At 37.0% G+C, this 25,999-nt stretch overlaps 5 protein-coding genes across 8 annotated transcripts; 3 read left to right on the forward strand and 2 right to left on the reverse strand.

The window, feature by feature from the left end:
- The first annotated feature begins 460 nt into the window (after window positions 1–460).
- stmn4 (stathmin-like 4) lies at window positions 461–5,607 on the forward strand. Of its 2 annotated transcripts, XM_077220792.1 has the most exons (6): window positions 461–754; window positions 2,026–2,081; window positions 2,948–3,043; window positions 3,190–3,395; window positions 3,473–3,664; window positions 4,376–5,607. In XM_077220792.1, exons 1-6 carry the CDS (start codon window positions 600–602, stop codon window positions 4,433–4,435), a joined length of 765 nt encoding a protein of 254 aa, XP_077076907.1. In that variant the 5' UTR covers window positions 461–599; the 3' UTR covers window positions 4,436–5,607. The 2 variants fall into 2 exon arrangements, with proteins under 2 accessions (XP_077076907.1, XP_077076908.1); XM_077220793.1 differs by lacking the exons at window positions 461–754; window positions 2,026–2,081 and adding an exon at window positions 2,633–2,773.
- Window positions 5,231–7,180, reverse strand: il17a/f3 (interleukin 17a/f3). Its single transcript, XM_077220796.1, has 3 exons — window positions 7,163–7,180; window positions 6,256–6,461; window positions 5,231–6,080 (listed from the first exon to the last, which is right to left on the reverse strand). The coding sequence occupies exons 1-3, from the start codon at window positions 7,175–7,177 to the stop codon at window positions 5,837–5,839; spliced, it is 465 nt and encodes a 154-aa protein (XP_077076911.1). The 5' UTR covers window positions 7,178–7,180; the 3' UTR covers window positions 5,231–5,836.
- A 2,462-nt stretch (window positions 7,181–9,642) lies between these two features.
- On the reverse strand, window positions 9,643–22,451 carry mcm3 (minichromosome maintenance complex component 3). 2 transcript variants are annotated; one of them, XM_077220785.1, is made up of 19 exons: window positions 22,180–22,451; window positions 19,510–20,178; window positions 17,072–17,539; window positions 16,783–16,895; window positions 16,346–16,554; window positions 16,126–16,256; window positions 15,538–15,776; window positions 15,308–15,416; window positions 14,997–15,150; window positions 13,937–14,068; window positions 13,626–13,834; window positions 13,151–13,325; window positions 12,794–12,917; window positions 12,073–12,223; window positions 11,811–11,951; window positions 11,481–11,593; window positions 11,046–11,131; window positions 10,654–10,738; window positions 9,643–10,471 (listed from the first exon to the last, which is right to left on the reverse strand). In XM_077220785.1, the coding sequence occupies exons 3-19, from the start codon at window positions 17,144–17,146 to the stop codon at window positions 10,273–10,275; spliced, it is 2,445 nt and encodes an 814-aa protein (XP_077076900.1). In that variant the 5' UTR covers window positions 17,147–17,539; window positions 19,510–20,178; window positions 22,180–22,451; the 3' UTR covers window positions 9,643–10,272. The 2 variants fall into 2 exon arrangements, with proteins under 2 accessions (XP_077076900.1, XP_077076901.1); XM_077220786.1 differs by lacking the exon at window positions 19,510–20,178 and having other exon boundaries at window positions 22,180–22,341.
- paqr8 (progestin and adipoQ receptor family member VIII) lies at window positions 18,248–21,122 on the forward strand. Its single transcript, XM_077220790.1, has 2 exons — window positions 18,248–18,408; window positions 19,124–21,122. The coding sequence occupies exon 2, from the start codon at window positions 19,141–19,143 to the stop codon at window positions 20,206–20,208; it is 1,068 nt and encodes a 355-aa protein (XP_077076905.1). The 5' UTR covers window positions 18,248–18,408; window positions 19,124–19,140; the 3' UTR covers window positions 20,209–21,122.
- LOC143729503 (uncharacterized) lies at window positions 21,636–25,138 on the forward strand. Of its 2 annotated transcripts, XM_077220795.1 has the most exons (4): window positions 21,636–21,735; window positions 22,187–22,343; window positions 22,727–22,802; window positions 23,643–25,138. In XM_077220795.1, the coding sequence occupies exons 2-4, from the start codon at window positions 22,213–22,215 to the stop codon at window positions 24,030–24,032; spliced, it is 597 nt and encodes a 198-aa protein (XP_077076910.1). In that variant the 5' UTR covers window positions 21,636–21,735; window positions 22,187–22,212; the 3' UTR covers window positions 24,033–25,138. The 2 variants fall into 2 exon arrangements, with proteins under 2 accessions (XP_077076910.1, XP_077076909.1); XM_077220794.1 differs by lacking the exon at window positions 21,636–21,735 and having other exon boundaries at window positions 22,028–22,343.
- Window positions 25,139–25,999: the final 861 nt, after the last annotated feature.

The following is a 25,999-nucleotide window of genomic DNA, read 5'->3' on the forward strand; positions in this document are numbered from 1 at the left end:
ATAGTGATTTTTCAGTCGAAATTGTGTATAACGTAAAACAGCGACTGTAAAATATGTATTTTAGGTATGGGAGTGGCAGATTTTGAGGTTTTATGTTTGGTATAGTGTGATTGGGCTAGTTTTGGGCTATTTTTGATTGACCATTGTGCTGGTTTTGTTAGCAGACATGGCAACACTGGGCGGTGGTTCACAAATGTGAGAAATGCAGTTTATGCATCATGAAAATACAGGATATAGTACAATAAAGCAATGTCTGATCTAAATACATTTCAAGATATTATATAATATATATAAAATATATTATATTTTATAATATAATTTGGGGGAAATTAAACATTTGTTTTGTTATTGCTTTGGTTGTATTATTAATAATAATAGTTCTAAGTGTTCTTGTACTACACATTATAGTATTGACAGTTTAATGTTGTAAGCTTTAATCTTTGTCTTCTGTCATCTACAGTACGTGTTAGCACATGCAATTTTGCATGGACACCTGCAGTAAGGCACAAAGTGTTAACACCGCCCGTGCTTCTCTGTGATGGAGAAATGCTGGCCCACCGTGCTCTGCCACTCACCCCGGCCAATAGCAGCACTGGGAGATGATGTCATGCGATAGGAGGGGTGCCGCTGCTGATGCCGCTGAGCTCTTGTATCCGAGGAGCAGAAGAGAGGGAGGTGAAAAAGAGGATACCAGAGAAAGAGACAGAAAGAGAGAGAGGGGGAGACAGGGACAACACCTCATCAAGAAGAAAAGGTAAGTGTGGGCATCACAAAAAATCAGATGATTGCATGTGCTCTGATGTTTTTTGTGATTTGAACATTGATTACTAAAAAGAAAAAGGTTACCTTTGACTCAAAGATTCAAAGTGGCGCATCAGACGTCTAGTGGGAACTCAGTGTTCCTACAGCATGCTGTGTCTGCCATCAATAATGTATGCCGAGCAAATTTTATATGCATGAAAATAATTGTATTGGCAAATGTATCTGTATCTGTGTGTATAGATATGCTCCAATGTGTTAAAAGATGACATAATTCATGGGTGCACTAGATTATGTCATTCAGAGCAAGAGGCAGTAAACAGCCTTTTACACACATACACACTGACTGCAGTTTTGTTACTTTTGTATTAATATAGTCATTCGAGAAATTATTTTTCCTGTCTTTAGCCTGACATTATGCACGTATACCATTTGGGGCAACAGATAACAATTATGTAAAGGAGGCATATGAATTTGTTTTGTAACGGTGATGCGAGAATATAATATATAATATTGAAAGTATAAACAGGTATCTGCTTATGTAACAACTAATAAGCTGTAAATATACAGCTATACGTGCAGTAAGGGGCTATTAATCTAAATGCTAATAAGAGTTTATAGACAAAAGGAGTTGTATGTATGAACAGGGCAATGCTTCTCTCTTAGTGGTGTCTCTCCATAGGGGTCCATCCGTGCCAGTTTTGCTCGTGATTATAGATTGAGACAGACATTCCCCGCCACCCGGTGACCGCCCAGGCAACTGTCTCTTTAGGTTTTAGTGCTCCCCAAGCTGAACAAAGCATCACTGTGTCCTTCCATCTTACACCTGCTATGAAATGTCATCTGGGCTGGCATCAGTTTGGGCATTTAAGATCATATCTGGTATTTAGTTTTAGGATTTATGTAATGTTCAACGTTTGTAATGCTTTCTAAAATTGTCTGTTAGACTGATAAGTGGCATCTTTCAGGCGGAGTAACAATACAGAGATTGTGCATGACACTCCCTGCTGCCCCTCATCTAAATTCATGCTCCTCTCCCAAGTGTCCTGCCACATCACAACAAGCGCCTTTTAGACACAATGGATCTGCATTTCACATATTCTTCTTGAAAGTACGAGACATTAGTGTATTAATTAAATGGGATTTATTTGAGTTATTTTATAATTCTGATGTTTCACTTGAGGCCAGAGTGATTTATCCTTGTGGCCAGTAAACTTTAAACACACACTCTTTCCTAATCCTCTCTTTCTCTCTCTCTCTAAACAGGACAGAGCGAAGGGTTGTAAGCGACACACAATACTGCATAAACATGACCTTGGCAGGTAAGCTACAAAAAGTCAGCCCTGATTCTCAAACACCTAAGCCCCCATTGTCAAAATCAATATTTGAAGGCACAGGATATGATTTTTGTCCTGAAATAACACAGGTGCTTGGTTTACATCTTTTTAGAGAAACTAGGAGAAATTGCTTTTAATACATTTCAATTGTTATTATTAACTTAATCAGAGTACCAGATATTTTTTTTTAAAAGTGCCAATACAAACATTACAAAATGTAAATTTAGTTTGGCAAAGTTGTACACTTCAAAAAATATCATGCATATTTAAAGCAGGTTTAAATTTTAAAAAAAATCTATATATATTTTTTTAAATTATGTAAAAATGTTAAATTTATTTTAAATAAACCTGTCTCCAAAAAGCTTTCCCAAACGCTCCCTCAGACTCCTATTGGTCGAGCGACACCTAGTTCCGCCCCTAAAATCACGTGATTGGTTGGGTTTATCAGAGAGCCGTCTTCAGGTTTTCTAACTGTTTCTAACGCGCTAATGTTTGTAATTGCAAATAGCCGAAAGACAAAGGAATTCCATTGTTCTGTTTATATTACACTTATACATTTCACATACGCTTTTATCCATAGCGACTTACATTGTGTTAAAGGTACATTGAATACATTTTAGCAGTTCAAGCAATCCCTGGGAGGCTGGGAATGATGCTTTTCTTGTGAAATCTTTCAGGTAGCCTAGTTTTCTACATTTTATGTGCAATTTCTTATAGATGCTTTTAATGAGATTGGTTTGAAATGTGTTTATTTCTGCACCAATCAAGTATGATTCAGATTTTTAAGAGAATACAGGCTTTTGTTTATATTTACGAGGAATTTCATATTTACCTGATTTTTCCCCACACAGCATATCGAGACAAGGTGAAGGAGCTCCCTCTAGTGTCACTTCTGTGCTCCTGCATCAACTCAAACAATGCAGAAAATCCCACATATAAGGCTGAGGGTAAATATAAATAACAAAGCATTACTCATCAGTGTTTCTAGTATTTTATAGACACATCTCTACCACTAAAATGCAATGAGCATAAATATAATGAAGACCTGATACATTTTGCTCACAGTAAGTACTCTATGTGATCATTCTTAAAGATGCAGTGGATCTCAACTGGTGTGTGATCAAAGATATGGAGGTCATTGAGCTGAACAAGCGGGCCTCGGGCCAGGCATTTGAGGTGATCCTGAAACCTCCCTCTTTTGACGGCGTGCCTGAGCTTAACACTTCCATGCCCCAGCGTAAAGACCCCTCACTGGAGGAGATCCAGAAGAAACTGGAAGCCGCTGAGGAGAGGCGGAAGGTTGGTATTTACACTCACATACCCAAACCATCACTCTCTTTGGTCTGATTTTGATGCTGAAACTGTATTCTCTCCAGTTTCAGGAGGCAGAGATGTTAAAGCATCTTGCTGAGAAGAGGGAGCATGAGAGAGAGGTCATCCAGAAGGCGTTTGAGGAGAACAACAACTTCATTAAGAATGCTAAAGAAAAGCTGGAGCAGAAGATGGAAGCCATCAAAGAGAACCGTGAGGCTTTGCTTGCTGCCATGCTGGAGAGATTACAGGAAAAGGTACAAACCAACTGACAAGGATGTAAAGTATACTTGAGTACTTCATTATATGTGAATGGCTGTTTACAACCCATTTTACTTTCATAGTGAAAAAGGATATTCAGCAAGAATAAATGGACTTTAGGGCGTGACTTTAAAGATTTGTTCTAAATGGAAATATTATTATATATTAGTTTGTTTAGCTAAAAAGCTAAAACTAAGAAAATTTGTACTTTTAAACAATTTTTTTGTGTACCTTTATATGTGTAATTTGAAATGTATTTTTTACCATTCAAAAGTTTGGGATAGATACGTTTTTTTTATGTTAAGTATCTTATTCTCACCAAGGCTGCATTTTTAAAAACAAAAATGCATATAAAAAACAGTAATATTTTGAAATATGATCAAAATTTAAATGAACTGTTTTCCATTTTAATCCGTTTTAAAATATAATTTATTCCTGTGATGGCAAAGCGGAATTTTCAGCAGCCATTACTTAGTCTTTAGTGTATAATTAGAATAACTCAGAAATAATTTATATATGTGATGATTTCAAATTTTGTGTTTTCCTGGCCTTTGTGCTTCTGAGTCCCTTCCAAGTCTAACTATAGAATCAGTATGAATATTGCATTAGCATGGGGTGGATAGTTTCCACACTTTGTTTATGCTGTTGTATTTTGCTTCACTCAGGCACACTAATACATGCATGAACGTTTTCTTTTGTCTATTTAGGACAAACACGCAGAGGAGGTGAGGAAGAACAAAGAGCTAAAAGAGGAGGCCTGCCGGTAGAGGAGCGCCTGCTGCGCAGGACTGCTGTGGCCACGGTCAAGGGAAAAAGTTATGGAGATGAAACTGGTGAACAGAAAATTAATCAAATGGTAGCCAATACATCTCAAAAAGGGGACATATTGGACATCGATAATGACAATTTGCAACACACCAACTTTTGTGGGGATTAACAACATCAAAGCTACTTAATGTTATTAAAAACAGAAAAAAATATTGTCTAGATGGCAATGCAAGGTGCACTAAAGGTATGTTGCTTGGTGGAGGACAGGAGGTTGCTTCAGAACAGAAGAATGAATATACCAAACTGATCTTTTGAAATGACTTGGAAAGGAGGACAAGAAGTGAAATCGATGAAGAGATGCTTTTTTTATAACCTCCATATCCAGTACAGATGAATGTGTTAACTTAAACTACATCTTAAAGCCATCCTTAAGGGAAATATCTCTTTACAGTCACTAAAGCATCTTTTTCCAAAACATGTGCCATTTACTGAGGCTTTGGCTCAATATCGTTTGATATTAATATTCAAAAATCAATAGGGTTTCATAGAACCTCAGGCATGCCTATTCAATATGTATTATTAAGCATCAGTAACCAGATGGCTAGAGGTACAATATCTATCACATTTCCTGCTGTGTTGATGCAAGGTGAAAATTTTATAAAATTAATATTAGATTATCAGAACATTCTGGATGCCTATAGATCTTCTCACAGGATAAAAGTTGAGCACAATGACACTTTAAGCACAACACAGAAGCTCAGAAGCAGTTAGCTTTTTCATTCATTATATTTGTATTTTGACGCTTATCAGTAGATCAACACATAGTGGCATCTCAGAAAATGAGGGATGGAAGCACTCAGGTGTGAGACAAAGATCCGGTTTGTATTTGGGAAATAGTTTGAAAGTTTTAGATATGAATGGTGCACTTTGCTTTGGCATGCCACTGAGCTTTACCGTATAGTCTTGTTTCTTTTACTCGTTCTATACAAAGACAAAGGAGTTTGATGTTGGTATGCGGCATCAAAAAAGAGCCATCATATGTGCAATGATGAAATAATGTTAATCGACCTGATTTTGTGAGAAAATGGAACGTAAATGCTCACTGTGTTTGTAATTTCCAGATGACTAAATTCTCTAATCAAAGTCAAATAAATGCTTCTCTTAACTAAAACGAAGGTTTGTTTAATGCATCCTAATGCATGTCTAATTCATACAATTATAGCACTGAAACAAACTATTGCAAACTGAATCTATCAAGGAAATCATTAAATATTACAATAATTAATCGAGATTACCCTAGAATACAAAGCTGATGAAAAGATTACAGCAGAAGTTTTCTGTACCTATTGACAGATTAATACAACAATATAGCAGTACACAATTAAAAGTACATCAAAGAACTAATTCTGAGGCACAACAATGGGTACAACGCACGTACAGCCTAGACAAACTCGTTTAGTCTCCAGTTTCAGGGCGTATTGCGTCTTGTTTTTGCCCTCCACTCTCCTCAGAACATTGATCTGGTAGTAGATGGGTTTAGACTCCAGTCCCAAGTCTTCCTCACCATCTTCAGTTATACAGCCTCTTTTTTCACATTTTGCCTCTGAAATTGTCTTTGGGATTCGTGAATCGTCAAAGGAAGTTCTGAATTGGAAGAAGAAACATTTATAAAAATTCACAGAACAGCCTTTTGTGTAATCAGTCAATCACAATCGACCTTCAAGTTAAATTCCCCGAAATTACTTCAAATCATTGTTATCATTCACATAACTGAGATTAAAATAAACGACAGTAGTGATTGATCAGATGAAAGACTCACTCATATGTCCATGGTGACAAAGATCTGCTCGGAGACGGGGAGGCACTCATTGAGGTGTACGGAGATGAGTCCAGGACGACCCACGCTCCTTTCTTTTTACGTCCAGCAACTAAATGTTTTGATTTTTGTTTTCCTTTCTCAGGAGAATCGCATTCTACACCTAATATAAGGGCGAGCAGGAAAAGCAGCAGCACAGCTCTGTAAACCTGAGGAGACGGAGACAAAGAGTAGAGTTCTGCCGCGCGTTTCTCGGACTTTACGTTTTCATATTTACATTTTACCCAAAAAAGCATTCAGCCCATATGGGAATCTTTAAGATCCATTTTTAGACTAACCTAAGAAATATTATGAGACACAGATACACTCAAAAAACATTTATCGAGTAAAAAAAAAAAAAAAACTAGAGCTTAATAAAACATTTTGTATAAAGGGAATGGACCATTTCAGTTTATGTGATTAGTATTCATAAATCACAAAGAGAAAAGAAAATACGAAAAAATGAAGAATATGAATCACATAAAATAAATGGTCCATTCCTTTATTCCATTAAGATTTATACTCGTTTAAAATTCTTAATCCATAATTCAATTTGATGGAATTTTACTATGCAATTGAAATTCGTAAAAAATTTTTAGTTATTAGTTATTTTATATAGTTATTGAGTTGAATGTCAGTTAAGCATTTTTATTTGCATAAATGAAGTGGTGCATATCCTAAGAACTCAACAAAACAAACTAAATGAACATTTTCTCACAACAAAATTTTGTCCTGCAGATCAAATTTCAAGTAGATATAATATCTAGATTATACTCCTCCAAAATGAAAACAACCTCCTAAAATCGTTCTAGTCACTGGTAAATAAAGATAGAAAGAATAATTAGAGTTAAATGAATTGGTGTTAACTCACCAATGAGAGCTGCATCTTCAGAATACAAACTGCATTGAATCTGCTTCAGTTTATATAGGCTGGTGAGAAAGAGAAAAAGAAACTTCCCAAAATTGACGTAGACAGAGAGACAAATGCAAAGTAGACAGTAATCTTCAGATCACTGAACTCCCTGACAATGTAGACCAACCTGCAATGCATTTCTTCAGACTCTCAAAGTGATAAATAAGTTTGATCAAAGGTAATCAAAAAGTAGTCCAAATATATGATGAAAAATTAGTAATTTAAATGAACTAACTACAATTTTCATTATGTAGTTTGTAATCAGATTGCCAGACAGCTCTCCCACACTCTCATGTCTCACCTACACATCAGTAGACTTATGAATAACTCATTTATATAACCAGCAGTGCATTGAGATGCACTTTATATGGGTCAACAGCTTTGACAGGATATGTCGATAATGTTCTAAAAGATAGAATGTGTGATAATGTGAGACAAAAAGTGACCCATATGTGAACTAATGCACTGCTAATACATGTTGATTGTGGCCATGCACATAAAAAACTTTTATAGCAAAACATAAGCTAAGTGTGTCTTGACTGTCTATTAAGAGGCATGGGAAAATTTCAAATTTTATCGTTTAAATTAGCAATGTCTTTTGTTGCACAGAATAACATCTTGCATCTAAAACCTGACAAGGACTTTACTGTGTTTTAGGGTGAGCCTGAGTTAGGGTTCCTGGATCGACATCTCTGTTGATCTTAGAACAACGTTCCACATAACCAATCAGATTTGAGGGACAAGTTTACAGTTTGTCAAGTTTAGACTTACAACAAGGGTTAAGTGCTTCTACATCAGTTATTCACCCATCATTTCCCTCAGACTTTATGCCTTTCTTGGCAAAACACATCGACTTCCTCTGCCTTTAATACATTAACACCTTACAATAATGTTCAATTTGTTAACTTTAGTTAAAGGTATAGTTCACCCAAAAATGAACCCATATTTTATCTTCTTTTGTGTCATAAAGAAATTCATACGGTTTAAAGTAACTCATGGGCGAGTAAATGATAACAGTTTTCATTTCATCATCTATCGTTAATAACATGAATTAACAATGTACCGTATTTCTTAATGTATTAATCTGGGTAAATGTTCATTTATAAATGCACTTGATTGGTGTCAGTAAAAAAAAGTTTAAAAAGAAAGCAATACTTTTATTCAGCAAGGGCATTAAATTGATCAAAAGTGACAGAAGACATTTAAAATGTTTCAAAATAATTCTATTTCAAATAAATGCTGTTCGTTTTAACTTTCTGTTCATCAAAGAATCCTGAAAAAAAATCTATCAGTTTACACAAAAATATTAAGCAGCACAACTGTTTTCAAAATTGATAAGAAATGTATCTTGAGCTCCAAATCATCATATTAGAATGATTTCTGAAGGATCATGTGACACTGAAGACTGGACTAATGATGCTGAAAATTCAGCTTTGATCACAGGAATAAGTAGATTTTAAAATATATTAAAATAGTTAAATAAATGGTCAAATAAATACAGCATGGTTGAGCATAAGAGACTTATTTCTAAAACATAAATAAATGCCAACTTCAAACTTCTGATCAGTCATGTATGCACAGAAATAAACACGATAAACCTGATGCAAGGGCTCTCGTTGGGAAATCAGTGTTAACTTTGCCCCAGGTACACCAACTGATACTTGCAGCACTGCACAATGCTCTTGCACTCTCCAACTAATTTCAATTTAGGTCACAGAAGTGCTGACTTGGTTCTTGAAACAGTATGTTCCGGCAGACGGCACCAGCATGACCACAAGCATATGATAACATCTCCTGAGTCATTCTAAGAACCCATTACAAGCAGATGAGAACAACAACAATGCAATGTTTAAAGTTGTACAGCATGAGAACAAGTTGCATAGTGATTTTCTTACCCTCATTTCAAACCTTTTGTCCATATAATGGAAGTCAATGGAATGTCATACAGGTTTGGAACGACCTGAGGGAGAGTAAATGATGACCGAATTTTCATTTTTGAGCGGTCTGTGCCTTTACAGTATGTCAGGAAACCATAATTTCGTTAACAATGTAATGAGAATGAACCTTACATATTTTATTGCAACCATTGCTAGGGTTTCTCCAGCTTCCATGCAAAAAAAAGTTAAGATCACCAGTTCTGGACAGCAATAAGATGCATCTCAAGTAGAAAGGTTTATAAATGAGGAGCTGCACTTTGCATTTAAATCATCATTTGCTCTACACCTTTGAGACAATCCAGTCATAATGGTACAGACAGACACTGAAAGGTCAATGTGGCAAACAGTGCCTATAATGACTTGGAATGTCTGAATCATGACTAGTTCGAGGTTATGCGGCTTTCTGGTGTTACGCAAAAGAGCAGAGATTCATGAAATGCTAGAATTGGATCTGTAGTCTATTTGTACATTGAGTATATTGTAGAAAAATACAGTCAAAAGTGAGATATTAGTTTTTGTTTTTTATTGATGGAGGCAATAGACAGAAGACAAATGTTGGGATGGGAAGGCGGGAATGGGTTCGAGATATGATAAAGACTGGATTGAAAACTTCATCTCCAGCTTGTGTATTGTCATTATTCTGACACCAGGTTTTTTTGTTTTTTTTTACATTTTCAGTGATGTCAAACTTACCTTTTTAACAATAAATCATTATTTACAAGTTGTCACAAAAAAACCTGGTCCGAGCTAAACCAACAGAGAAAACTAATTTCTGTAAAACATTAACCAAGTCTAAAAACAGTGATAAACATGAAACAAATGCATGTTTAAAAAAACCATTTTAACAAAAAATTGTTTTAAAGAATAAAATTGAGTTGTTTTTTAAATGCATATGTACGCATGTAAAAGCAAGGGAAAATTTACAATATGAAAAACCTTCTGACAATGTGTTTGAGAGAATAGATTTGGTTGTTTTTTTGCATATGTACGCATGGGAAAAATGCACAATATGATGAGTTTGAGAGAATACATTTTTTTTATACATGCATAGTTATGCATGTACAAGAATTAGAAAATGAACATGCACACATATTGCAAATCTTCTGAAATAAGATTCACCGGAAAACACATTTATATAAGGAAGATGATGTCATCAGCCACCATAACCTGGTTGTCGTCCTGCATTCGGGCGAGAGCGGCACGGACCTCGGTCTCATTAAACGGTGATGGGCAGCTCTTGTTGATGCTCTCCATTAGAGCGATCATGCCCACTGACTGAGCATGAGCAGAGCGGAACACCTCCAGCAATGCGGTTTTGAACTCCTTCAACCTACAGCAAACACACACATTGTGCATCAGACAAACAGCATCTGAAACAACCAGCGGACCTGCCAGCGTTGGTTTCTGTCTGGAACTCAATCAGAAACAACACTTCAAAAAGAATGTGGAAGCACTTTGAAAACGCTGAGTGTGATACAGAAAATTTCAGCAGACATAAACCTGAACGCCTACCTTTCATCAGACAACTCCGTGTGACCATTTTGATCAGGTGTGTCTATTGGCTCCTCATCCTGCCTTGCAGGAGCTGGGGACTGAACTGAGGGGAAAAAATATTATTAATCATTTGTGCATTTTATATGCAAAAATCTTAATATTTATAATATTTAACTTAAAATATTTTTAAAGCTTGTTTAAATTTTAAAGAAATAATGAAATTGTATAATACAAAAATTGATCTATAAATAATTTATCCCAATTTAACTTATATTTTAAAACATTTTTTTTGTTTTTTTGTTTAAACTATTTCAAGTATATATTTTTTTTAATGATGTGTGATATTTATTTTAGGATTAATTTAACTTTATTATAATATGTATAAAATGCCTGTTGTTGGTTTTTCTTACTTTGTGGTATGTCAGCCTCAGTATCAAAGTCATAAGGGTCATATGACTCACTGCCCTGAGATGGTCTGCGCTCAGATTGGCGCCTCCTACAGGTAAAAAAAAATGAAAATACTTTCCCTGGTCAACTCTGTTCACTCAGGTGGCCACCAGGGGACATTGACCAGTCTCATGTATTACTAAGTTCTACAATAAGTATCATAATCATTCCTTTAACACATTAAAGGGTTATCTAACCCTATATCCTTATCTAACCCTATCCTACACCTGATGGTTTAAATAATAAACACACCACTGTTTGGAGTCAGTTAGATTTTTTTGAAGAACTCAAGTGGCAGTAAAGACATTTTTAATGTAACATTTAAAAAAACAGACTATTTATAGCTTGGAAAAATCAGAAAAATCGACTTTGTCATGCTATTGTGAATAACACTAGACCTTTTCCTCCGTGGTCGAGGTGTTTCTTGTGCTTCATTCTCATCTTCCTCCTCATCCTCCGAGTCTGCGTCCTGCCCCCCATTTCTAGAGCGTTTACGTTCCTTCTCCAAAACCTGAGGAATGGGAAATGAGTAAAATATAAAATATATTCATTTAATTGATAGGAAATTTCTAATGGATTTAAATCAGCCACTGATGGAAGTACTATAATAAAAAAGTAAAAACTTGTATCTTACAACACCAATGTAAAGGCTAAATGTATTCTGTATCTGTTCATTATTGAGTAAACAAATGTGACTAATGAGCTATGCGCTATATTAACAAACAGACCTTCTTGAAATAGGCAAACTGCACAAGCTCCACAGCAATTTCTGCATCCAACAGGTCCACAACTTTGCTCATGCGAGCTTTGGCGTGAGCTGTAGAGAGACGGATCAATGTCTCCAGGGTTCTAGCAGTGACCGGTGACGTCTGAGGGACAAAACACAGCACAGATTCTTCAAATTAGTTATCTTACAGCATAAGAACTTCATTTACTAATACCTGACCAGCAAAACCACTCAGAGTAGTTTGAAAATGTGTCTGTATTTACCCGTGCAATGTCAGAGCCGAGCTGCTCCTGATTGCGCAGTCTCGAGTACTCCTCTGCAATGTGATTGGCTGCATCTTGAGTCAGAACAGGAGAAAGAGCCTTGGCAACGTGGATGTACTTCCTCATGAACACTTTACTCACCACTCTGTCCCTAAAAAACACAATAAACATTTAGCTGTCTAATAATGGGGTGTTCATATTTGACAGAATGTGTAAGAAAAGATTCTTTTGAGCTTTCTATTCATCCAAAAAAGAATGAAAAAATGTATCACGGTTTCCACAAATATATTAGGCAGCACAACTGTGAAAAAAAAGAGCAGGAATGTTTCTTAAGCATCAAATCAGCATATTAGAATAATTTCTGCAGGATCGTGTGACACTGAAGACTGAAAAGTAATGATGCTGAAATCATTAAATAAATTGCATTTTAAAACAAAATTAATGTTTTTGCGGTATTTATGATAAAATAAATGCCAACTAGGTGAGCATAAGACTTGAGGACAGTTTGAAAAATCTTACCAACCCTAAACTTTTGAACGGTAGTGTAAAAGTATCTTAAAAAAGCAAACCATGGCAACCCAATTCAAATATCGAATCATTATTGAAGGCACATAGTAATATTATAAAGCAGACATAATCTGAGCTGAATTAGTATCGGTGATTTGCATAAGAGAAAACAAACAGAAGGTAAAGAAAAGAAAAAAGAGTGGGCACTTCATACTTTTTTTTGCTGCCATGGAGAAGTGGATTGTGTTTCTCATACACTTGTAGCTCCTCTTCTTCCTCCTGAACTACATTAGGGTCTTCAGTGGCCAATGCATCGATCGCACCACCAAGAGCTAAAGCTGAATCACACAAACACACACGAGTTAAATAAACACTTCAACACAATACTTTCAACATGATTCTTTCCTAATATAGAATATATCACGTTTTATTCCAGACAAATCTGAAGTGTGACGTTTTTAATGTTAAAATTCTTCCTCCTTATCGAACTCATTTTGGTGGCATTAACCGCACAGAAGTGACACACTTAACCTAAAATATATAGTATAAAATGCTATCTATCAGCTTGTACCTGCTCCGTCCTGCTCGTGGGGATCCCTGTAGCGGTGAATACGCAACACATGGTCGGATATCTCGCGGTCCTGCTCTGGGTCCATCTGATCCAGCATGATGAAGAGCAAATCAAAACGAGACAGCAGCGAGTCCTGCAGGCCGATGTTCTCCATGGGGGTCTTATACTGATTATACTGCACATGAAGAGAGACAAAATCATAAACATGAAATGCTAGGAAAGAAACTATCTTTGGAGCAACTATAATCCAGATCATTGGTCTTTAAAGTCTGGCCAGACAGCAATATAGTGTCTGGCCCAGATCCGGCCCACATCTGGTACGTGTGGAATCCACGTGTACCAGATGTGGGCCGGATCTGTGCTGCTGTCTGGGTGATTTCTTAAACTACACTGGATGTTTATCAAGAATAACATTATGAAATGATCCACGGATACGGATTACTCAGATTTTACGAACACCAAATGAGGCACTTACTCGACCATAGACGGGGTTGGCAGCTGCCAGGACGCTGCAGCGGGCATTGAGTCGAGCATGGATGCCGGCCTTGGCGATGGTGACGCGTCCCTGTTCCATGACCTCATGGATAGCAGTCCGATCCATATCTGACATTTTGTCAAACTCATCAATGCAGACCACCCCGCGATCCCCCAAAACCATGGCACCAGCCTCAAGACGACGCTCACCTGAGGGACCGACACAACTTAATATCTTCTAACTCTGAAATAGGCAAACTTGTTATTGAACCTATGGTTTCTTGGCTTGATAGTGTGTGTGAAACGCAGTACCTGTCTCTTGGTCAGTGGTGACTGCTGCAGTCAGACCTACACCTGATGAGCCTCGGCCTGTGGTGGCAATGGCACGAGGTGCAGTGTGCAGAACGTACCGGAGCAGCTGAGACTTGGCCACTGACGGGTCACCTAACAAATAAAGAGATTTATGTAGAATTGAAACACATCTTATGAATTCATTTACTAAGTATTTTAGCTGAATTGGTTGTCTGAGGCTGCCAAGAAAAGTATAATACTAGTTTTTTTTTAAGTAATACATTTTTGAACTTATAATTTTTTTTAAAATCCAGTAAACTGATCAACGGCGGCATCTGGTGGGTCTGTAAAAAAACGACATTAAAGTTCTGCACGTTCAGAAAACAGGTCAAAACAAAGCATTTTTACTGGCCTTTTTAAAACTAGTGGGGTTCATACAGTCTTATAAATCATTAAAACATTCTTATAAAACATATTCGTTAATATTAATACAAAGTTGCTTTGTATCCTAAACCTACTACATATCATAAATGTATTGCAACTTATTATAATGTTTCAAAGACATTAGCATAAAAAAATATCAATTGTTCTCTACAGAAAAAGTTAAAAACATTCAGGGGGCTGCTATGGGGATGTTTTAAAAAAGCAATATAATAATAATAAATGTTATTATTCTATAAAAATAGTATTATTATTATTACTACTAAATAAATTATTTGACATTGTTGTCTTTATTATATCATGCTTACTATTTCTCTCACAGAATATGAATAGGAAGGGGGAACTCACAAGGTTGGGGGAAAAAGTTTGAAAACGCTTGGTCTAGATCTTCTATATGTTAGCAACGTAAATAATTACATATCATACATGTATAGTTACATATAAAGTTTATATGATACAAAAACATTATCTCAATAGATCTCTACAGGAAAAAAGCACTTTAATGTGAGTGTGAGTATACCTGCGACTTATATAGCTACAAAAAAGTTATTGTGGAGTTCTGAATCTGATGTGCAGCACAGAGAGCGATTTGTAAAAAATATATCGCTCATTATCTGTGCAAATCTAAGCTGGCAAATACCTATGAGAAGTAAGTTGATGTCTCCTCTAATGCGCGAGCCGTTCTCCAAAACCTTCTCCACCCCTCCTAGAAGCATACACAGGATGGCCTTCTTTATGTACTCATGACCATGAATACTAGGGGCCAGTGACCGAGCCAACTGATCAAACAAGTTCTAAAGGAGAAGAAAGACGAATAAGGCATTCATATTAGGAGAACATACACATATAATAACTTCATAAAGTTCACTTCACAAAAATGTGTCCAAATCTGCAATCCAACTAGTTAAATTCAGCTGAACCTTCCTTTCAGGAACACTTCCATTCTCATACCTTTGAGCGAGATCTGCAGAAACTCTTGATCTTGGCTACATCATCTGCAGAGAAGTAGTGAGCGACTTCTTTGCTCATCTGTTTGACGTGACAGGCGATCATGATGGTCCTGAACAAACACAAAAGTTATAACAAGATATATTAAGGATTTGACATAAACAGTATTATTTATAATAGTAATACTATAATAATATTTCAAAACCATTTAACCGCAGCTGGTGCAGCTGTACCTGAAGGTGCCCGAGGTGAAGCCGCCCTTCTTGCCGGGCAGGCAGCGGTAGGTCCCGATCACCTGCGCACGGTCCCCTGGCTTTACACAGTCCACCAGGTCATTGTCCAGGATGATGTCCACAGAGCGGGGAAGCTGACCGGCAGGAGCTTTCTCTGGCATCTCCTGCACTGTGATGGTCTGATGGTCCTTATAGACAGACAGACCGAACTCAGTCTCCAGTGGATTGTTCTCTTCGTCCTGAATGAATCAAATATAGACACAGAGCATTAGTAATAATAATTATAACTGTTGCTGTTGTTGTTATTAAAATAATTTGGCACTGAGAGAAATAAAAGAAGTGTGATATTAACAATTTCAAATTATTTTAGTATTAATAATTACTATTGTTATTACTATGTAATAATAATAATGTTGTTATTACTATTGTCTTTATAATATCCTTACTATTTCTCCCACAGAATATAAACGGATCTTATAGTAATAAACAGCTGCCTATTTCAGGAAGAGGGTCCCTTCGCAATTCTGGCCTCAATATCTTTGCACGATTCCACTAATCTAAGTTGTGAGTTGGGACAAATCACAGTACCTTGGTGGGGTAAATGGCACTTGAAGGGAAGGCTTCCAGAGAGGTCAGATCTGTGTATTTGCGCTCCATAGTCTTCTTAGTGGCTGGACAGTAGTGCACACTGCGTACTACTTTGGGACGCACCAAAGAGCCTGTGAATACAGACAATCTGATCAATTCACCGTACATAACATGCAAAATATCAAATCATTAAAATGCACATAAAAAGGCTTGGACTTACATTTAGTGACAATGCCCTCCAAACACACCATGCTACCCAGCAGACGAGAGGTCAAGGTTCGAGGGGAGACGTGTTTGCTGCCGAAGCTGCCCTCCAGACCAACGAAGAACTCTTCGTGTTGCTTGGCGTAAGTGGCATCTATTGAAGCCACCAGATCTTTCAGGGCACGCTGGAATGCCACAAGCTCTTCAAAAGCATTATTCAGCAACCTGAGGACCAGAGATTGTTCATTTCAATTAAAACATTGTCACACTTTACATAATGTTAAACTGTATTTTCAGTGTAATTTAATATGAAATACATATAATTATAGTTAATATGCATGAACATATATTTATATATAATTGAATGTACGCCTAATTCAATTATGCATGTGTACACTGTAAAGTGTAAGTAAGGGAGGGGGAAATGGTTTTAAAAAAGTAGGTTAAACACACTTGGCTGCTCGCTTTTCGCTGCGGCGACGAAGGTCATTGAGGTTTACAATGAGCCTCGATTTGTTGTCGCTGATCATCTGTCGTACTTTGCTCTGATAGATGCCCTGGTCTTGCTGAAAAGGGTAAAAGCCAAAGAAAAAGTTGTCAACAAACAAAACGTGAGCAAAAATAACAAATTTTTAAAGTAAGTTACATTATGGTTTATGAGAGTGGGCCTTTGTTCCTATAAGACACATTAACGTCAATAGTTTAACATTTATTAAGTACATAATAAATACGTTATGCTTACATCATCGTCAAGAAAATCCAAGTAATCCCTTTGCGCCTCTCTCAGTTCCTGGTCGTCCAAAACTTCAGCAGCCATTTTTGTATTTAGCTTCTAAAAGTGTTAAGAAATCCTCAGTGCAGAACACCTCGTGTCGATCGCCGTACTGTTGTGTGTCTTTTCGCGCCAAAAGGCTTCTATCGCTGTGGAATCCGACCGCTGATTGGTCAACACACCAGTGACTTATTAACATATTCTGTCTTTTGGGTTGCGGCGTCCAATCAAATCCATAGAGTGAAGATTCGCCCGGCCCTCTTGAGTGTTTCGCGCGAAAAGAGAACCGGTGCTGCGCATGCGTTCACATTTTCAGATGCAGCGAATGCGGAGGAGCTGTTGTGGCAAATAATGGTCGTGAAGACAACAAACAGGAGTCCATGCTGTTTGCTCCTTTATCTTGTGCCCATTTGAAGTCACTGTTGCCACTCAGACAGTCTGTAAATCAAATGTACTACTATATATTAAACATAATATCAAAGCATTTTACTTCCCTGCCTATCGAGATATGATACAGAGCCGAGGAAAAGTCACAAAATTATAGGTTAAACACAGTACAAAGTACATAGTGTAAAATACACATCCGTTTTATATACGGACATCACTCTTTTCTTACTGTTGGGCTCCGTATTGCATCAAATTCTCAGGTTGTCTTTTATGCATGAGTCATCATCGATGGCCGGTCTTCAATCAGGCTACTTTACATTTACTATGTAAACTACTATCTTGTTGTTGCCGTCATAAATAGTACAATAATGAATAGTTACTTTTAAAGTCAATATCTCCCGAGAAGCAAAACATGAGTTGTAGACAGAACGATATGTTCCATTCACTTTCACTGAAATAGTGAACCCGATTTGACAGATTTATTTCCTAATTCATTTTATTTTGAGAAAATTAGTCTTCAGCCATCAAAATGTAGGCTATCTGAATTTTACAATCATATATATATATATATATATATATATATATATATATATATATATATTATTTTTTATTTTATTTATTTTTTTCATTTGTTTTTTTTTCATATTTTAGGTTTTTCGAACTCAGTGAACTGAGTCATTTTCTGAGTCAGAGTCCCTTCAGTGATTTGTAGCCCCGCCCTAATTCACAAGGAGCCGGCACAAGAAGTCTCTTTAGTTCAGACTTGGGCATGATCAGCACAGTTGCCAAGGTAATAAAAATGCTTAAGTCTGAGAACCGGAATTTAATCTTTAGGTTGATATGAAACCCCTTATATCTTTTAAAAAGTGAAAAGTGAAGTCTGGGTAGAGTGAAGAGCGAATTCAACCAGTTTCGCACAGGTGAGGAGCTACTAATATATATAAACGATAATATAAACTCTTTTTTATTGAACGCATAGTCGCTACAGAAAGTTTCCGGCATTTTTCCGGCAACTTTGTTGTTTTTGTTGTTGTTGTTGTTTTTGCAGAAGGTTATATAAATGTCACATAGTTCTTGCTCTTTCTTTACTTAATAAGACACATTTAAAAGTAGCCTATTTTTTATTCTTCATTATTTATAATTATAATTTAGAAGTTTACAATTAAAATTTGGCAAACTGTTCTCAAGCCTTGCCTACTTTGAAATGTGTTGTAAGGTGTGGCTGCAGTCGTCTAGATAGTATTGAGGGTTTTAAAAAAAAATACAAAATACTAATCACAGAATGCAAATATCATTGATAACCTAAACTCCCTATCTAGACAGCATTTTTAGGCATCATACGCAACCATTACTGAAACCATCTACCCCCAACAGTGGTGCAACATACTAGGTTTCAAGACACAGCTAGTGTTTTAAAATTAAGAAACGTTGGTTTGGAGGAATATACGGCAGGGCACAACGTGAGTTCTTGGCAAACACAATGATCAATTCAACCAGGCCAGATATTAACTTATCAAGTGTAAGAGGTTTAGTTCAGCAAGAACTGGCTCTTTGTCTGGCAGAGGTATGAATCATGGCATACTGATTTGTCAGTATAATTTATCCTCGTGCTGTTTTCTGCTTATCTTCATCCAGAGATCCAGAGTTTCACCATGCCAAGTGGAGTTTTGGGCCGTCTTAGTGCACTGAGATTGAGTATACAGCAGCTGGGTCAGTTACCACACTTGTCGAACTGGCTGCCCCGTCTACCTTTACCTCAAGCCACCGTACTCGCCTCCGATGTGCCGAGCCTGTTTCGCGAGCCCTACATCTTGTCTGGCTATCGTCCTGTGCGTCAGGAATGGCTGAGCTACTTCTGTAGCCTCTTTCAATGTCACAATGAGTCGCTCAACGTATGGACACACCTTCTGGTTATCCCTGCGCTTCTACTCCACTTTTCTTTATTCGCAGGGGCATGGGGGCTAACGCTCAATGTGGCGTCTTTGCCTCTGTTTTTGTACATGTTGTCGTCACTTACCTACCTTAGTTTGAGCGTGGCCGCCCACCTGCTTCAGTCACACTCTGAGCTGGCCCATTACTCCCTCTTCTTCGTAGACTACGTTGGCGTAGCTGTTTACCAATATGGCTGTGCACTAGGCCACTATTTTTACTGTTCTGAGCCAGAATGGAGACACAGCCTAGTGGGAGCTGTGTTTTTACCCGGTGCCGCGGTGCTGGCCTGGTTGTCCTGCGCTAGTTGCTGCTACGCCAAATTCCGTTACCGCCGTCCATACCCCCTCCGCCGGAAGATGTGCCAGATCATTCCCACCAGCCTGGCTTACTTGCTCGACATAAGCCCTGTAGCTCACCGCCTGGTCACCAGATCTTGGGACGAGCCAGTGTTGGTGTTTCACGCCCTGCAAGTGGTGTTTTTTGTGTTATCGGCTCTGTTTTTCTCTTGCCCAGTTCCCGAGCGCTTCTTTCCAGGTAGATGTGACATTGTGGGCCACGGACATCAGATCTTCCACATCTTCCTGGCCATGTGTACTATGTGCCAGCTGGAAGCAATGTTTAGAGACTATCTGGTGCATCAGCAGTCTGGAGGTGTGCATGGAGAACACTTCATTTTACTGGCTGGAGGATCTTTCTTCTTATTGGTGCTGTGCTGTGTTCTGACTGCACTTCTGATGAGAGGAGCTGTGCAAAGACAGCTGAAGAAAAAAGACCGCAAAACATTTTGAGAAGATTTTACAAAAAAAATTGCTTAGTTATTTTGTTAGTCATACAGTACCACAATGTATTTATTAATATACATGTCAAAATTATTATTATTTTATTTTAGTGCATTTATTATGAGAATTGTGATGTCTCTTTCTTTCATTCCTGTTCTTTTGTTTTAGTTAGAAAGTCCCACAATCACATTTTGAAATCCCACACTTTCAGAAGAAATGGTACAAAAGCTGTCACATGGTCGGTATGTACACTGTAGGCACGAATATGCACCTTTAAAGTTCATATGCACCCTTTATGGGGTAAAGAAAGTACAAAGGTGTAACTTTTTAAAGGGTAGCACCCCAGTGACAGCTTTTGTACCATTTTATCTGAAATCAGCCTCAGGGGCCTCCCCTGTTTTTTACTTTTGTAACTATCAAATACTTTTACAAATCAAATCAAACATAAATACTAAGTGGGGATTTCCCCACAAATGAATTCACTGCTGACTGAGTATAATCTACCACTAGCCGACATTCCTCTAAAATCCAGTATACGGCTTTTACACAACTGGCCTATTAACTTGAAAACTGTTTGGAGTCTGAGACAGAAGTTTTTCGAAGGCAAAAACATTCAAATTAAGGAGTAAAGATAGACTTGGCCCAAATATAGAGTGTGTGTGAGAGAGAGTTGGAGGGGTGTAGGATAAGGAGAATAAAGAGGCTACTTTTATTTTGCACTCAGCGTAGTCAGGCGACGGTGTTGTTGTGGAGGAATGGATCAACTCTTGTTTGCTCAAGAACATTGATATAGAAAATACATTCTCTCTTCTATATAAATGGCATCTACAGGCCAAAACAAAAATATCCTGCCTAAATCATGGTGTAATGATGTTGTATTTTTTAGTTTTGTTTGGGCCCTTCAAATAAAGTTTTTGAATGCATTTACTGTACTTTCTTCCTCTCTTAATGTATGATGTATAGTATTTATTTTGCTTTGCAAATATACCTCAGTGGGGCAGAAATTCAGTTTACGAGCATTCTAATAAATCTTTGGTGAGTTTTGATTTTAGTTAACTAAGTTGAATGACACATCTTATTTATAATTAAAAACTTACCATGCTATTTCATTTAGTAATTATTTTAGTGTTTCAGTGCAGCCACATAATTAAAATACAGTTTATTATACCTCCTTTGTCCTTTGGGAGGCAGCAGTGTTCCATTTAAAAACGAGAAAAAAATGAAAGTTTGTTAAAATGTTTTTAATTATTTAAGTCTAATTCAAAACAGAACTAACCATATATCTATGAAAATCTGAAAAAGAATGATATGGCTTTATACATAAATCAACTACTAAGCTAATTACATGAACATGTAAAATGCAAGTGAAGTGAATTCTTTTGAGGGATACAGGGAGATATGGATTAGGAACTGGAGTGGCTGCTGGAATCCAGAATGAGGAAGTGTAACTGTCAAATCCCTGTTGGATCTGTGTGTTGCTGCCAGTAAAGACAGGATGATGACAGGTGATATAGGAGCGTGTAACTGAGGTCAAAGGTAAAGAGAGATTCTCTTTTTTTCTTTTAGGCAGACTGATAAAAAGGCTGTTTATAGGGAGTTTCTAAAACAAATATCTCACAGATCCAAGATATAAAATATTTTTAATTTATATTCAGTTTAAAGATTTATATTTTAATGTACATTTTCAATTCTCTTAGTATCACTTTTTTTTGGTATTATCATGCATTTTTAAAATAGTAATACACTAAACATTGTCGTAACAATTGCAGTCTGTTTGTGTTAACATGAAAGAGAGGTGTGACTTGTACATGTACTCACCTGTGTAGTAGCTAATCATATTTGTGAGAACAGCAATAACAGCTTACATTATATTCGCTTTCCTTACTTTTGCTCATTGGCCCATCAACAATCTCATTGCTTGTTTTGCTTGAGAATTTCAGCTGTGGCAGATTATTGATGTTAGTTTCCTTCTATTCTTACCTTTCAGTCATCACAGAAACTGGATGAAGAGTGATGGCTCCTGTTGAGGAGGGTCTGATTCCCTGGTTATCAGGTTGTTCTTCATCTCTTCAGATTAGTATTGTGTCAGCCTTCTTCATCATCATTTATGTCACACTCTACAGCCTTTGTACAAGCTGTTTCAGGTAAGGCTCTTACTTTTTTGTCTTTCACTGTATATTTAAATGCATATTTAGGAATTCATCATTCATTATAACATGTGCTGATTCAAAACACACCCAAAAGAAGGGAGTGATTGTTACAGAAGCTGAATTGCTGTGAGTAAAAGAGTGATCTCAGTGGAATGTGCAATGACAGGTTCAGACGCACAAGTCATCAAGAGCCCAATTCACATGCACAGCATGAATATCGTTTGTGTTATTGTAATAAAAGTAGAGACCTGTTTGTCAACCACATATGTAAACCATTAAGATGTAATACTGATATCATGTTTGCATACAAAAACCACACACTGCGGATGCTATATCTATAACATTTGAAATAGTGACTTTTCTTTTTATGTCTCCAGTATGTTTGACGGCGCATCATCCAGCCATTTACACAGACAAGAGAAAAGAAATATTCCATTGGCATCTCCACCAAATGTAAGAGACCGACACAAAACACCACAAATACTCAGAAAACAGTAAATAAGTTTGTATTACTGTTGGCTGCTGCTACGCTCTAAAAAATGCTGGGTTGTTTCAACTCATGTTTGGGTCAAATTGACAAACCCAAACCATTGGGTTTATAATTTAATTAAAAAATATAAAGCAATGGTTCGGTTAGTCCATTTTTGGTCCAAACCGTTTTTTAGAGCATTTTTACTATGGAATAAGGAATATAAAAATGATCTTCCAGATTGCTTAAAAATGTGCTTCACTGGACAATATCTAAATTACCTGGTTTTATTCAAGTCAAAATATTATTTAATATGACCAAATCAACCTGACTTAATTAGGTTACACCAACAAAAACCATTGTAAGAGATCATGCTGAAATGGTTTCTTTTCCTTGCGCTAAAAAACTGCACCTATCTACTTTCCCAGTGTATATATGACTGTTATACAGTATAAACAAAGTTTTTTTTGAGTAGTGCGGACCACTGTTGACAATTTGCTTTAGCAGGAAGAAACTTTTTCCTGCTTTGAGACCAATTGCAATAGACTGTTGAACCATATTCATCCTATAATGGTCAATTAAAACCACTTAAATTGCAGTGAATCAGCAAGAGAGGTTAAGTAATTTCCAAAGAGTTGTTATATTAATCTTGTAAGGGAAATGACACTGTAATGGAAAGAAGATAGAGAAAGCTACTAATGATTAAAAAAAAACTTTTTTAATCATGAATTAAGTACTGCCATAATATAGCATGTGACGTGGAATGGAAAAAAAAGTAAATAATAATAAAAAAATATTCTCACAAACTAATGTCCTCTTTGCAGAAACTACCTGAGTCCCAGGGTGCTGAATATATGCCAGCTGCCAAGGATCTATCTGATCACATATACTCGCTCCTGGAGGCTGAACTGAATGAGGAAAATCCTTACGAGTGCATTAGAGAGCCTCCATCTGACACAGCTGAAGAGGAGAATGAGATCCCTTCCACAGGAGAGATTCATAATCACTCTGTTTCAGCCCTCAACAAACAGGCAGTGGAGCAGCGTCTCTCTTCACCTCAAACCCATGATCTACATTTCACCAGCTCAGTTGTTTATGCTGCAGTGAACTGGAAAAACAAAAGCACAAAACCTCTGTTTTATACAGATACTCTGGTTGACATGAGTGATATTGCCAGGGAGGCTGTCCCTCCCATTCCAGACAAACATTTCTAGTAGGACGTAAAGGCAACATTTTCATTTACAATGCAGCAATTATATTTATGCCTGTTAAGTCTTTATACCTCTTTATATCTTTATAATTTATAAGTCTTAAAGACAAACTTGCCATACAAGAACATTTAGATTAATAAATAAATGGTATATCTGTTTTAGCATCACTGCAACTTCACATAAAACTGTATAAAGGAAGCCAAACACGTCTGGGTTATTGTAGGTCAGCATGAGTCACATGATATAATGCCTCGAGCCAATACCCAGACTGGATTCAGAGACTGAAACCCAACATGCTTGTGCTGTCCAGACCTAAAATCCCCTTTGGAGGATGAAGTGCGTCGGCCACGGCCGCAGACAGCAGAAAGCTTATAATCCCCAGACATCATTTACATGATGAACGTTTTCTTCCAAATGTCTGTTTGCAAATACACAATGCTGAATATTTAGGAAATAGACCAAATGATGTAGGTGAAAGGTGACACTTGTCAAGGGACTGCTTTTGAATATGCAGCCGGACTTCTGTCAAACTGTACATTTCATTTAAAATGACTTATCCTGGGAATACATTTTTATCTATTTTAAAAATGGAAATATATAAGATAAATGTTGACATTTGTTACATGTTGTTTTCATGGGACTGTGTGTGTGTGTGTGCGTGCGTGTGTGTGTGTGTGTGTGTGTGTGTGTGTGTGTGTGTGTGTGTGTGTGTATGTGTGTGTGTGTAATACTAGTAATAATAGTGTGTAATACTTTTATCATGTATATCATTCACGAGTTTACATGTTAATGAAATCTGATGTAATATTATAATGCGTATTTGGCTTGCTGTCCGGGGGGAGGGCTCCGAGCTCAGAATTCGGCCCGACCCCAGAGTACTCCCCCCATGACCTTAGAGATCATAGGTATCTATGAGCGGACCCAGCCGAATGTGGGGTGAAGGGGTGGTGGTGGGATGCTGAGAAATTAGTCATGAGGTAAGGGAAGGCTTTATTTACACTGGCTTCTTGTGCTGATTGGATGATTACCTGAACATGCTCCTCCCGAACTTTGTTACATAAAACTTCATTTAATATTGAAAATAAAAGATATATACTTTGAGCAAAAAAGTGATTATTGTAATGTGGTAGAAAAACATGGTTTTATAGGCCTACTTGTTTAAGAAACACATGATGGAACAGACCAATATTATAGGATCAGGTTTTATTCAAAATAGACAATAATTTTTATTCTCACACACACACACACACACACACACACACACACACACACACACACACACACACACACACACACACACACACACACACACACACACACACACACACACATGTTGTTTTCATGTTTTATGGGGTCAAATCTAATAATTTTTATGCTAAGAAAAAACATTGCCTAGTATGATTTATAAGCTGTTTTCCTCATGGGGACCAAAAAATGCCCCCCATCATTTTTTCCCCATTACATATGGGTTTAGGACCTACTTGTTTGTGTGGTTTACGACACTCTCCATGCGTAATGGTTTTTATACTGTAGCCTACAAACTGTATATTGTTTCCCCCCTAAACCCACCCTCATCCTAGAATTTCACAGAAAACGTTTTTATTTTTTAAAAACATCTTTTAGTATGATTTTAAGTAATTTGGTTTACCAGGACACAGGAAGTGCCCTTGTTTACCTTGTCAATATTGTGTCCTCAAATCATATTTACAAGAACTCACACACAGTCGACAAATATGTATAAAATAAAGAAATACAAAAAGTGCGGATCACTTTATTATAGACTATTTTTAGGCTATATTATTAAAAAATAGCCTACATGAAATAAACCCTGCAGTTAACAATCGTGTAATAATATACGAATTATATCTGTCTAGATAGAATAACAAATTTGTGTAAGACCGTGTAAAGCTATATAAACAATGTTGTGAGGTGTTGCATTCATAGCTGAGTAATATTAGGGCACGTAATCC

Source organism: Siphateles boraxobius, unplaced genomic scaffold (genome assembly GCF_051911475.1).
Source record: "Siphateles boraxobius isolate OS27281-9 unplaced genomic scaffold, OSU_SipBor_1 8, whole genome shotgun sequence".
Classification (NCBI taxonomy): Eukaryota; Metazoa; Chordata; class Actinopteri; order Cypriniformes; family Leuciscidae; genus Siphateles; species Siphateles boraxobius.

Coding starts and splice junctions, on each gene's coding strand:
- stmn4 (XM_077220792.1), top strand. CDS start 600: ATGATGTCATGCGATAGGAGGGGTGCCGCTGCTGATGCCGCTGAGCTC. Junction 2,082..2,947: donor CATAAACATGACCTTGGCAG/GTAAGCTACAAA, acceptor TTCCCCACACAG/CATATCGAGACAAGGTGAAG. Junction 3,665..4,375: donor TGGAGAGATTACAGGAAAAG/GTACAAACCAAC, acceptor TTGTCTATTTAG/GACAAACACGCAGAGGAGGT.
- il17a/f3 (XM_077220796.1), bottom strand. Junction 6,081..6,255: donor TTGTCACCATGGACATATGA/GTGAGTCTTTCA, acceptor CTTCCAATTCAG/AACTTCCTTTGACGATTCAC.
- mcm3 (XM_077220785.1), bottom strand. CDS start 17,146: ATGGCTGCTGAAGTTTTGGACGACCAGGAACTGAGAGAGGCGCAAAGG. Junction 15,777..16,125: donor GTGCCATTTACCCCACCAAG/GTACTGTGATTT, acceptor TGATTCATTCAG/GACGAAGAGAACAATCCACT. Junction 13,326..13,625: donor CCAACCCCGTCTATGGTCGA/GTAAGTGCCTCA, acceptor CTTCATGTGCAG/TATAATCAGTATAAGACCCC.
- paqr8 (XM_077220790.1), top strand. CDS start 19,141: ATGCCAAGTGGAGTTTTGGGCCGTCTTAGTGCACTGAGATTGAGTATA.
- LOC143729503 (XM_077220795.1), top strand. CDS start 22,213: ATGGCTCCTGTTGAGGAGGGTCTGATTCCCTGGTTATCAGGTTGTTCT. Junction 22,344..22,726: donor CTTTGTACAAGCTGTTTCAG/GTAAGGCTCTTA, acceptor TTATGTCTCCAG/TATGTTTGACGGCGCATCAT. Junction 22,803..23,642: donor CATTGGCATCTCCACCAAAT/GTAAGAGACCGA, acceptor TCCTCTTTGCAG/AAACTACCTGAGTCCCAGGG.